Here is a 12,992-nt window from a genome sequence, read left to right on the forward strand (position 1 = left end):
CCGTTTGTCTTTGGAATTGATTGCATAAAATGGGAGATTCCCCCCTCAAAAAAAAACCCAACAACAAAAAAATGTCTCATTGCTTTTTTTTATTTTATTTTAAATGCTGTTAACTGCAGGTGTCTTCTTTAGGTCTTTGGTTGCTGTTGTTTCATTTGGTTTATAAATGAACAAATTATGAATTTCCAGCCTTTAAAATCAATTCCAGAAAAGGGTAAACTATTGGGGAAACTAAGGGGAAACCATTTTTCATTATTATTTTTAAATAGGTCTTCTTTAAATATGTTTTCTTAAGAGTTTAGGTTCGCAGTGCTATAACATATTGTCACCCTCCAATGAAAAACACTTATCTCCAGAACAGCAACTTTACAGGAGAGAGAAAAAAACCTTGTAAACTTTCAATTGAAGTCAATGTAAATAGAGTTTATTCAGGTAATTTTGTAGAGTTTCTGTTGGTCTGTTCAAATTATGTAGAAACTAAAAATCGACAAAAATGGAGATGTGTTTTTCAGTAGACAGCGACGATATACACCCTTTACTCTTTCCAGACTCTCAGATTTTAATTTTGTAGGGCTACATAATATGTGAAAAGGACCCTATTCTGATTATAGTTCTACATATTAGCCTGTCATTATGACAGTATATTGTTTCAGAAATCACTCAGATTAACAATGTTTTTGTCATTGTAATTATTATAGCTATTCAGAAATTGAAATATTAATTAACAAATTGGTCCATTTAAGGGCCAATGCACAGGTCTGAAAAAAAAATATATATATAGGTTAAGTCTATTTAATTGTCGACAATGTAATAGTCATGTCGGGCCTATAGATATTGTGCAATAACAACACCATTATTATGGGTGGGTATTATTGTTATAGCAGGAGTTTTTGATCCTAACACGTTTTAGCAACACCTAAAAATATGGTTGATATTCTCATAATGTCACAATGAGAGGCTCCATCTTTCTGGATCTTTCTACATAAGGAACAAAAACAGTTAAGCAATATAATATATAATGTGTAACTATGTGTAATATTGGCACTGCTGTTCTGTGGTCGTGTATCAGCACAGCAGTGCCAATGTTACACGTTATAGCTCAAACCTTATAACCTTATATAGCTCAAACCTATATGCTCTGTTTGTGGCTGCGCTTCTTGGCTTGTAAGTGCTGAATTGTTGCTAAGTTACCTGTATGTGGCGGAGTAATATATGGAGAGCTTCGGTTACAGTGCATTACTGGCTGATAGCGGCACTCATAGAACGCCTCTCAGCCAATCACAATGCAGGGTTGGAACTAACTGTGGTACAATATTACATAATTAATTTCCTTTATCATCATTAGTGTTAACTAGGGCTGCGTATTGTTTTAAAATTTTGGATAATTATTCAATACTATGAATTTGATGCTGATATCTGAATGATATTTTGTGATACCTTTTTTATTATTAACAAAACAAAAAAAAAACAGTGATTATCATTAAAAGTGATTACACAACATATTTATTTAACAGCTGACATCTCATTTTCATAATGATGCTTTGAGAAACAGAAAAAACAGCATTACTTAAACTGCCTAAACTATATATATATTTTTCCCCTAAGCATATTGCTGGATGCATTTTAGTTTTTAAGACCTTTAAAGAAATATCAGCATAAAATGCCCACTCTTACCTGACTGATGACATCATCTGCTGTGGAAAAAAACAGGAACTACTCTCTCTGTTATTGTTTTGCTTTTTTGGCACGTTTATCTGCATATTTTGCAAAGTATTGAAAATAAGCATATAATATAAATATTGTGTAGTCAGATTTCATAATCAGGATTTGAAATGGTGTTGATGTTTTAAATCGATAAAATGAAAAATAAGTATGTAAATTGGTAAATTGGTTTAATTACGTTATTTAAGTAGAAATGTAGGTTATCTATACTTTGCTGTAGTAATTATTTTACATTTTCACACATTTATCTGAACTTTCTACTCCTTACACTTTAAAAACAGCCTCGTTACTCCTATTTCATTTCAGCTGGTTTTCATTCCGGTTTCTAATCGTTCAATAAAAACCCTATCCAGATAAATCTCTCCATCCAGATAGAGTGAATCTGATTGTGATTGGATGTAGAGAAGTATAAACATATACCATTCCCACTCCGTGTTGGTTTATACTGTGATCCAGACTCAAGAGAAATCCATACAAACTCCAGTCCATCTAAACTTCTTTATTATATTTACATTCTACCAAAATACATTAATTTACAATAAGCATATATGCAGCTGAAACACTAGGGAACAGCCTAGTTACTTTTATACTTTAAGTAGTTTTGAAACCAGTACTTTTACACAATGTAATACTATGTAATGTGATATAAAAGCTGGATTCAGGCTGCATTATTTCTTTACATGCTGCGTTTGCTCTAGTTTAACACAGAACCCGCCTCTATTTGCTTTATGGAAGTGTTTGGACTGAAGCGGTGTTCAGCTCGAGAGTCTGATGAGTAAATGAGCGAGCTGATTCGGGTCGGCTGCAGTAATCACGCTGATGCAAATTCCCTGCCATCTGCGTAAGAGAGTGTGTCTTGCACAATTTTAAGAAAATTGCAGTGTATATTTAGCGCTGCAGTGATGGTAATTATTATGTGTACCCAGTCGTAGCATGTTCTCCGCAACATCTGATCTCGGAGAACACGATCAGAAACGATTAGTAGGAACTCGGCTCAACAGAACAGATTCCAACTAAACCCAAAAACCCATGCAGTTCTCTCTTATTAAAGTGGATCGTTTTTTAAAGGTCATAATTCATTATTATGCTGTTATATTTCCAGTTGTTTAGAGGCATCAGTGTGTGAAAAAGACGTACACAACAGTTAACATTTGCCCCCCATAAGTGCACCATTCCTTTGGGCCCTTATTCCCTCTTAAGAACATTATTTTAGTTTTTTTTTTTTTTTTTTTTTAGTTTTTTATCTCTTGAATGCTTTCATTATTTCAGGGTTCCCACAGGTCTTGATAATTAAGGTCTTAAATTGTCTTACATTTACTGTAATTTTGATGTAGGTATTAAAGTTTTGTATGGTGCATTTAATGCTGGTGGGAAAGCACATGCTAACATTAGCGGAGACTTACTTAAGGTTAGTGTAGAGCTAGTTAATATTAGCGGTCAGCTAGCTAACATTACTAGGAAGAGAAATAAGGTTAGCTGAGTTAACATTAGTGGCGAGCTAGCTACATTACTGGGGAGAGAACTATGGTTAGCATAGAGCTAGCTAGCATTAGCGGCAAGCTAGCTAACATACTAACATTAGTGGCGAGTTAGCTATGTTACCGTGGAGAGAACTAAAATTAGCATAGAGCTAGCTAACATAAGCAGCAAGCTAGCTAACATACTAACGTTAGTGGCGAGTTAGCTACGTTACCGTGGAGAGAACTAAAATTAGCATAGAGCTAGCTAACATAAGCAGCAAGCTAGCTAACATACTAACGTTAGTGGCGAGTTAGCTATGTTACTTAGGGAAAACTTTGGTTAGTGGAGAGATAGCTAACATTAGCGGTGAAATTGATACGAAAATTTATGACAACTGTGAAAAGTTTTAATTTTTCAATACAATAAATTATTTTCTACTTAAGAAATTCTTACTACATTTTAGGGCCTTGAAAAGCATTAAATTGGACTTTTAAAATTTCACTCGCTTTTTTATTCTTGCGCTTTCACTTTGCTTTTTTATCTTTTGTGCTTTCACTCATGCTTTTATTCTCTTATTTTACTGTATTTTTTATATATATAACAAAGCTATGTTAGTGTTGTCTGGTCTCTGGCAGGCTAGCTCTCAGCTCACTGTTGGGTTTTTGTTATTTTTCCATTTTTATAAGATTTTATTTTTGTTACTGCTTTTCTTTTTAAAACATGGTCTTCATCCTCAATCATTAAACAAATTCACCAATTCGGTTTCATTACATCCCACTTTTCCAATTCAATCACGTTGTATCCCACTTTTACATAAAATTTAGTGGAATATATTAACCACATAGCTAGAGACTATAGCACCTCTGTGACTAGGCTGTAAAATGTTCCTTTTAAGTGTCTTACAATTACAGTAATATAATTATTATTATAGTATAATTGCGGGCATAATATATTGACCTAAGCAAATAATCATTATGATGGGCATATTTTATAATGACATTCTAGAAGTCATGGGACAACAGTAAGTACATTTTCAAGAAGTTTGAATGGCTATACCTGTATATATTGTTAGGTGTTGCTTTGTGAGTGAGGGATTAAGCTTAGTCTTGGACTATATATATTTTTTATAATAGAAAATCTCTATTCAAGATGCTGTGTAATCCAAGACTAGTCTTAATCCTTACTACTGCCCCAATTATATTCTAATACAGTGCACAAGTCAAACAGTGCATTAAATGCGCTGATGTCACGTTTATAAGATTAATGTAAGGATTAACCTTATCATGCAGGAAAGTCACTGAAGGTGAATGTCATTGCGGCTTAGCCATTTTTATACACTGTGTTAAATTACAGCCTCTTTATCCCTGGAAATGGTGTGTTTGCCCCCTTGCAGATTTCTGTTGTTTTTGCATTTTTGTCACACATCTTTCAGATTATCAAACAAACTTTAATATTAGACATATATATATATATATATATATATATATATATATATATATATATATATATATATATTACTTAACTGTGATCAATTTCATTACTAGCCACAACCAGGCCAGATTACTGCCAGACCTGTGGAATCAAGAAATTACCTAGAACCTGTCTGACAAAATAAAGCATATAAAATATCTCAAAAAGCAGCACATTATTATGCCCCGATCTGAAGAAATTTAAAACCGATGAGAAAAAAGGAATTGATCATCTATCAGCTTTGGGCCTCCAGAGAACCACAGTGATTCACTATTATTCACTAATGGAGAAAAAAACATGGAACACTGGTGAACCTTCCCAGGAGTGACCGGCCAACCGAACAAAATTACTCCAAAAGGGCATGAAGAACTCATCCAGGAGATCCCAAAAGAACCCAGAACAACATTTAAAGAACTGCAGGTCTCACTCGCCTAAGTTAAGGTCAGTGTTAATGATTCAATAATAAGAATAAAGTGACTGGGTGAAAATTGTCTCCATGTGAGAATTCCAAGATAAAAAACAAACTGCTGACCAAAAACAACACAACCACCCGTCTCACATTTACCAACAAACATCTAGAATCCTCCACAGATGTGCAAAAGACTCATTGCCAGTTATCGGTAAAGCTTGATTTGTTGCTGCCAAGAGTGACACAACCAAGTTAAGTTTAGGGGGAAACACTTTTTTCTCACAAGACTTTTGTGACTTTAATTAGACTTATAAAACCCTGAAAGACTAAAAGGTATCAGCTCAGGTATCTAACATTTTTGGCGAGCACCAAACAAAGCTAAGTTAGCTAATTAGCAAGATATCTATGTATAAATGTAGGTTTTAACATTAGCTGAGTTAGCTAGCTAGCTAAATATCTATGTATACAGGTATGTTTTAACATTATCTTAATAAGCTAGCTTGCTAGATATATTCATACCAATAGCTACTGATAGATATCTATCCATCTTTGTATACCAATAGGTTTAAACATTATCTGGGTTAGCTAGCTACCTAAATATATATGTATACCAATAGGGTGAGTTAGCTAGCTAGATATCTAACTATGTATAAAAGTAGTTTTTAACATTAGCTAGCTAGATATCTATGTATACCAATAGGGTGCGTTAGCTAGCTAGCTATCAGTGTATACCAATAGGTTTTAACATTAGCTGAGTTAGCTAGCTAGCTAGCTAAATATCTGTGTATACCAGTAGGGTTTGCATTAGCTGTGTTAGCTAGCAAGACATATATGTATAAAAATAGGTTTTAACATTAGCTGAGTTAGCTAGCTAGCTAGATATCTGTGAATACAAGTAGGTTTTAACATTAGCTGAGTTAGCTAGATATACATGTATATCAATAGGGTGAGCTAACTAGCTAGCTGACTTAATATCAATGTATAAAAGTAGTTTTTAATATTAGCTGAGTTAGCTAACTAGCTAGATGCTAGATATCTATGTATAAAAGTAGATTTTAACATTAGCTGCGTTAGCTAGCTAGCTATATATCTATGTATTTAGTAGGTTTTAACATTAGCTGAGTTAGCCAGCTAGCTAAATATCTATGTATACCAATATGTTTTAACATTAGCTGAGTTAGCTAACTAGTTAGGTGCTATCTATGTATAAAAGTAGGGTTTGACATTAGCTGAGTTGGCTATAAATTGTTATTATTATTATTATTATTATTATTATTATTATTATTATTATTATTATTATTATTATTATTATTATTTTATACCAGTAGGTTTTAACATTAGCTGAGTTAGCTAGCTAGCTAACTGTTATATATCCATGTATATCAAGGGTGAGTAAGATAGCTAGCTGCCAATGTATACTAATAGGTTTTAACATTAGAGGTGTTAGCTAGCTATCTATACATCTATGTATACCAATAGGGTGAGTTAGCTAGCTAGATATCTATGTAAACCAGTGTATTTTAATTCAAGCTGAGTTAGCTAGCTAGCTAACTTGGACCTACAACAATAATGAAAGCTCTAAATTTAAAAAGTTAAGTAATAATATACCTCCACCAACATCACATATTATATATATGTGCAGTATGATGAAACTGGCTCTCATCAGGATCGCTCCAGGTAAGGAAGAGCAAGAGTTTTCTCTGTTGCACAGGATAAATTCACCAGAGTTAACAGTCTTAGATAGGAGCACCTAAATGCTTTACAGAGTATTTTGGTTTGTTTAACACTTTTAAGTTACTACGTGATTCATTATGTGTTCCTTCATAGTTTGATAGATCACTTTACAATTAATTTACTATCTATGGAAAAAAGATAACACTATAATATTAGGATATTTCTATAGAGATTAATGACATCACTTCATGAATTCTGTGTAGTACACTATGTAGTGCACACTGTGTAGCTTTGCTATTTGTGACACAGCCCTTTTTTCATATATTGTGCCACTTTACAGCCCCTTTATCTCCATCCAGGGCACTTCCTCCTTCCCAAACGTGTCCTAATAATCATTTCCCATCAATAATAATCTTTATTCAGCCCAGCTTTATTCATAATACCCCACAAAATACTGGGATTTGCTCTAAACATTGCTAATGCTAACGCTAAAGCAGTCTCTCTCTCTCTCCCTCTCTCACATCTCTCTCTCCCTCTCCCTCTCTCTCTCTTTCAGTCGTGAGGTTGGTGACGTAGCTGCTTTGGCCCCTCCCCCCTGCCTTTGTTCCCATGATGCTGTGCTGTCCGTGGTGCTGAAGCTGGGAGGCAGAGAGGGGGTTAGAAAGAGCTGAGCTCAGCCGAGAAGAGAGGAAAAGAGAGGAGAGGCTCAATGCTCCCTTCCTCCATCTATTCATCTATCCATCCATCCTTTCCTGCATCCGTCAGTGCTTTTCTGTATCCTTCTTTTTTTTTATTCAAGGTTAAAATCGATTGAATCGATAGGAATCATCGATATATATGACGACTATCATCGTTGTTATCAGCAGCATCTGAGACCGTGTGCTGCTCTCTCTCTCTCTCTCTCTCTCATTCTCTATTTCGCTCTCTCTCTCTCTCTTTCTCTCGCTGCTAGAGGACAGCGCGTGCCGGAGCATCCTCAGTGGCAGCAGCAGCAGCAGCATCAAAGTGACGGCATGGCTCCGTGAGGAGCACGACGATGGAGGCTAAGCATCAGCATCAGCACCAGTTTCAGCATCAGTATCAGCATCAGCACCAGTTTCAGCATCCTCAGCATCCTCCACAGCAACAGCAGCAGCAGCAGCGCCCGAGCAAGAGCACGAGGAGCCACCAGGAGGACAGGGGAGTAGGAGGAGGAGGTGGGGGAGGAGGAGGTGGTGGTGGAGGAGTTGTTGGTTGTGGTGGTGGTGGTGGTGGTGGTGGAGGAGGGGTTGGAGGGACAGCAGGGCACCGTTCCGAGATGGAGATGCAGGCGAAGATCCAGAAAGCCGTGGACTTCAAGCTGGAGGGCCATCGCTGTTACAAGGAGAAGAAGTTCCGCGAGGCCATCGGCAAGTACCACCGGGCCCTGCTGCAGCTCAAAGGCATCCACGGCTCCGAGGTGGAGCTGCTGAACCAGGCGGCGTCACGGCTGACCGAGGAGCAGCGGAGAGCCGTGGAGAGCACCGAGATCGAGTGCTACGACAGCCTGACAGGTGAGCTGGGCTGGGCTGGGATGGTGGAGAGGTGATGGAAGTGGCTGGTGGTGATGAAGATGATGGTGATAGGCTTTGTGGCTTTGTCTCTGCTGGTGCATTGGTGCATGCATGCTTGGAGAACCAACGGCGCAGGCCAGAGCCAGTGGGGGGGATTCGTGTTTGAGAAATGATGGAGAGACTGACAATGTAGAAGATATGAAAAATTAGGCATTTTATAACAATAGACCTCTTAGAAAGGTGTTTATAGGGTGTTCATCGTACATTTGAGGGTTTTGTATAGACCAAAATGTTGTATACATTAGAATGTCTTATTTGCCAGTGTTTGAGGCATTTAAGACTCACACAGTCTAGACAAAAAGGGTTCTTTGAAGCATAGCAATAGTGGAACCCCTTTGAAAGGTGCTGTACACAATAGAACAATCAACACAAGTTTTTCCACCAATCCAAAGTGTTTCATTGAGTTGTAATGCTTCCTCAGAGTGCTATCAATGTTTTTTTAGTAAAGACAATAGTCCTATAATGACCCTACAGAGTGCTGTAACAATAGTGGAACCCCTTTATAAAGTTCTATATCCAGTAGAACAACCAACATGTGTTTTTCCACCAATCCAAAGTGTTTCGTTGAGTGTAATGATTCCACAGAGTGCTATCAATGATTTTTGTTTAGTAGAGGCAATGGTTCAGTGCTGTATTAATGCACTTTGCTCTACTAGTCTTATTATTACGTTTGTGTTGTGTTTGAGATGTTTTGAAGGGTTCTTTAACATGTGTCAATAGTGGAACCCCTTTAAAAGGTGCAATACTCTACAATAGAACCACATTTTTTCACCAATCCAAAGTGTTTCTTGGAGTTGTAATGTTTCCATAGTGTGCTATAAATGGTTTTTAGTGTTTTTAATATGTTTTGAAGGGTTCTTTAGCATGTAACAGTAGTGGAATTTCTTTAAATGGTGCAATATACTCCACAATGGAACCATAAACATGGGTTTTTTCACTAAACCAAAGTGTTTTTTTTTTTGTTGTAATGCTTTCACAGAGTGCTATCAATGTTTTTTAGTAAAAGCAATGTTTCTATAATGACCCTACAGAAGGCTGTATTAATGCACTTTGTTCTCCTAGTCTTATTTTTACACTTGTGTTGTGTTTAAGATATTTTGAAGGGTTCTTTAACATATAACAATAGTGGAACCCCTTTAAAATGTGCTATATACTCTACAATAGAACTATCAACATGGGGTTTACCAGCAATCCAAATCCAGCAATCCAAAGTGCAATGCTTTCACAGAGTGCTATCAATGTTTCTGTAATGACCCTACAGAGTGCTGTATTAATGCACTTTGCTCTACTAGTCATATTCTTATGTGTGTGTGTGCATTGTGCTTTATAACATCAGTGTTTGAGATGTTTTGAGGGGTTCTTTAGCATGTAACAATAATGGAACCCCTTAATAAGGTTCTGTATCCATTAATTCTATCTACAATATGTGTTCCACCAATTTAAAGAAGCCCACTAAACCAACCAAGGCCTACAACTCTGGAAAAAAGTAAGAGACCTCTTGAGTTTCTGAATCAGTTTATCTGATGTTGCTATTTATAGGTTTATATTTGAGTAAAATGAACGTTGTTGTTTTATTCTATAAACTACAGACAACATTTCTCCCAAATTCCAAATAAAAATATCGTCATTAAGAGAATTTATTTACAGAAAATGAGAAATGGCTGAAATAACAAAAAAAGATGCAGAGCTTTCAAACCTCAAATAATGCAAAGAAAACAAGTTCATATTCATAAAGTTTTAAGAGTTCAGAAATCAATATTTGGTGGAATAACTCTGGTTGGTTTTTAATCACAGTTTTTTTCATGCATCTTGGCATCATGTTCTCCTCCACCAGTCTTACACACTGCTTTTGGATAACTTTATGCTGCTTTACTCCTGGAGCAAATATCAAAGCAGTTCAGTTTGGTGGTTTGATGGCTTGTGATCATCCATCTTCCTCTTGATTATATTCCAGAGGTTTTTAATTAGGTAAAATCAAAGAAACTCATCATTTTTAAGTCTCTTGTTGTATACAGCTATGGGTAGCTTTGTCTCTGTGCTTGTACTGCAACCTCTTAAAGCAGAAATCATTATGGAATAAGAGTTGAAGGTGAAAAGGTCTTAATGGGAAAGGCTGGCTGTTTAAAACCATCAGGGTAATGGACGCTGGTTCCTCCACACCTGCTCTGAGAGGTGGGGGTTTAGTGTGTGGAGCGGTCACCATCCCTCATGCTGTCGAAAACGTGCTCTTGCTATAAATTCTGGCCTTGAGGAAACCAGTAGGGCATGACTGGGATGGTGCTGTGTGTGTGTCTGTGTGTGTGTGTGCTTTTGTGCATATTTGTGCATAGCAGTACTTAAATTTAGTGGTTCTTTATTATATTAAATGTTCTGCATTCTAGATTTACACTTAAGTAAAAATATATATATGAACAAAAACCTACTGGCTTATATAATAAATAAACAACCCCCTTATTTTAGCTGACTCCACCATAAGCTAAAATTTAAAAAATGCAAAAAAAAGGGGGTAGTTTATTGGTAGTTTAGTAGAGGCACTGTGTGATGTATGGGTTTAGGTGTGGGGCAGGAGGGAGAGAGAGCTGATTGGCTGAGCTGCAGCAGCAGTGTGCCTCTGATAGTGGAGAGTTGCAGATGATTGTACATCACCAGGCGGGCATTATTATTGATTAACTAATTTGCATATTGTGATGTGTCTGCGTACCAAAAGTACATGGACACATCATCTACGCCTATAGCACAGTTGCACCTGAGAGGGCTCTGCAGAGGCAGAAAATAAAAGTGTTTTTTAAAGGTTAGGAACAATTTATAAAAAAATTAAGCAGGACTGATATGCTTCATTACTTTAAAGAAACATTTAGGGCTTACATATTCTTGCATATATTAGACAGTTTTGCACATCTCTGCTGGATTTTCTCAGTCAGATTCATGAGGTAGAGTCACCTGGAATTTAGGCTTTCAGTTAACAGCTGTGCTGAACTCGTCAAGAGTTAATTGCTTGAATTTCTTGTTACAGGTATACAGTGAATAGCTCTATTTGAGTAATGTTCTAATCCAGATTATGGCAAGAATTTCTTAACTAACTTTAAAAGTATCCTCAAATGCAGTCGCTCCTGATGAAACTGGCACTCATCAGGAGCGCACTAGGAAAGAAAGTGCTTCACAGAAATAAAAGCAGGCCAATTTATGCAGAAATCCAAGTAACCCAAGGGGTTCACATACTTTTTCCTGCAACTGTACTTATCAAACCTTTATTTTCATGAGTATAAGAGCTAAACCCCACATTTGCATGAACCTGGAAGCCACTGTCCGATCTCCACAGCTGCCTCGTCCTGATATCTCTATCAAACGTCCTTTGAAGAAGATGTCCTTTATATCTGTACATGATGTTCGATCAGGCTGCCTCATATCACTGAGGACGCGTTACCCCAGGCCACCATCTGCCCACTGTAGGCGCGGCGGTGGAGAACAGGGCCGTGCAGATTGTGATCTCGTGGCTGCGAGCTGCCAGCAGCGCATGTTTTATTGCGTGTGGACTGTAACGCGCTGTGCTGAGCGCTGTGGATGGGTTTATGTGCGTGTTTCTGTTGGCCTCAGCAGTCCTGTTTAGATGGAGCGGTCACTGACTGGGGCTATGGAGGACAGTGCTGGTGGTGTTGTGTTGGGGGGGGGGGGGGGGTGGGTTTGATAGAATAGCCTCTTGTGAACCTGCCAGACTGAGCCAATACAAATGCTGCCATTGTTCTTGCCTTGTGTAAATGTGTAAGAGTGTGTGTGTGTGTGTGTGTGTGTGTATGGGGCATAAAGCTGCCTTTTAAAGCTCTGTTTGATGCGACAAGGACAAACTTTTTTATACATTTCTTTGATTTTACCAGATTGAAAACCTCTGGAATATAATCAAGAGGAAGATGGATGATCACAAACCATCAAACCACCAAACTGAACTGCTTGAATTTTTGCACCAGGAGTAAAGCAGCATAAAGTTATCCAAAAGCAGTGTGTAAGACTGGTGGAGGAGAACATGATGCCAAGATGCATGAAGAAAACTGTGATTAAATAACAGGGTTATTCCACCAAATATTGATTTCTGAACTCTTAAAACTTTATGAATATGAACTTGTTTTTTTATTTCTCATTTTCTGTAAATAAATGCTCTAAATGACAATATTTTTATTTGGAATTTGGGAGAAATGTTGTCTGTAGTTTATAGAATAAAACAACAATGTTCATTTTACGCAAACATAAACCTATAAATAGTAAAATCAGAGAAACTGATTCAGAAACTAGTGGTGTAAGGCGCATTTTATGAGACACTAGTAATTAGTATTAGAAACAGGGGTGTCGTTTTCCTTCTAAATTCAGAAGGTCTCACCACCTGTAAAACTAAGATAAGTTAAGTAAACAAAGCTGTAATTCTTTTAGATGAGTCAAACGATCGCTGGATGTAAATCTACACAGATTTCTCTGCTGAAAACTAGCAGTTAGCCTCTAATGCTATCCAATAGCGCTACACAGAGGAACCCTGAGTGTTCCGGTAAGCCAGGGCGATATTAGCTAGCTTGTTTTAACATGGTAAACATGCAGGCTGCAGTCCGATATACTCACCTCTAAACAGCAAAAGAGCTAGCACTGTGGTTAGCGGCTAATGCTAATGCTGCTCCAGCAGT

General features: G+C 37.2%; 1 protein-coding gene across 1 annotated transcript in view; it reads left to right on the forward strand.

Moving 5' to 3' along the window:
* Positions 1 to 6,434: 6,434 nt before the first annotated feature.
* The window catches only part of ttc9b (tetratricopeptide repeat domain 9B), a 57,531-nt gene continuing 50,973 nt past the window's right edge, over positions 6,435 to 12,992 (forward strand). Inside the window, exons 1-3 of the mRNA XM_049483777.1 lie at positions 6,435 to 6,739; positions 7,293 to 7,496; positions 7,689 to 8,268. Of these exons, the coding sequence (XP_049339734.1) occupies positions 7,773 to 8,268 (496 nt within the window). The 5' untranslated portion in view covers positions 6,435 to 6,739; positions 7,293 to 7,496; positions 7,689 to 7,772. The remainder of the gene's footprint in view (positions 6,740 to 7,292; positions 7,497 to 7,688; positions 8,269 to 12,992) is intronic.

Source organism: Astyanax mexicanus, chromosome 9 (assembly GCF_023375975.1).
Source record: "Astyanax mexicanus isolate ESR-SI-001 chromosome 9, AstMex3_surface, whole genome shotgun sequence".
NCBI classification, from domain to species: Eukaryota; Metazoa; Chordata; class Actinopteri; order Characiformes; family Acestrorhamphidae; genus Astyanax; species Astyanax mexicanus.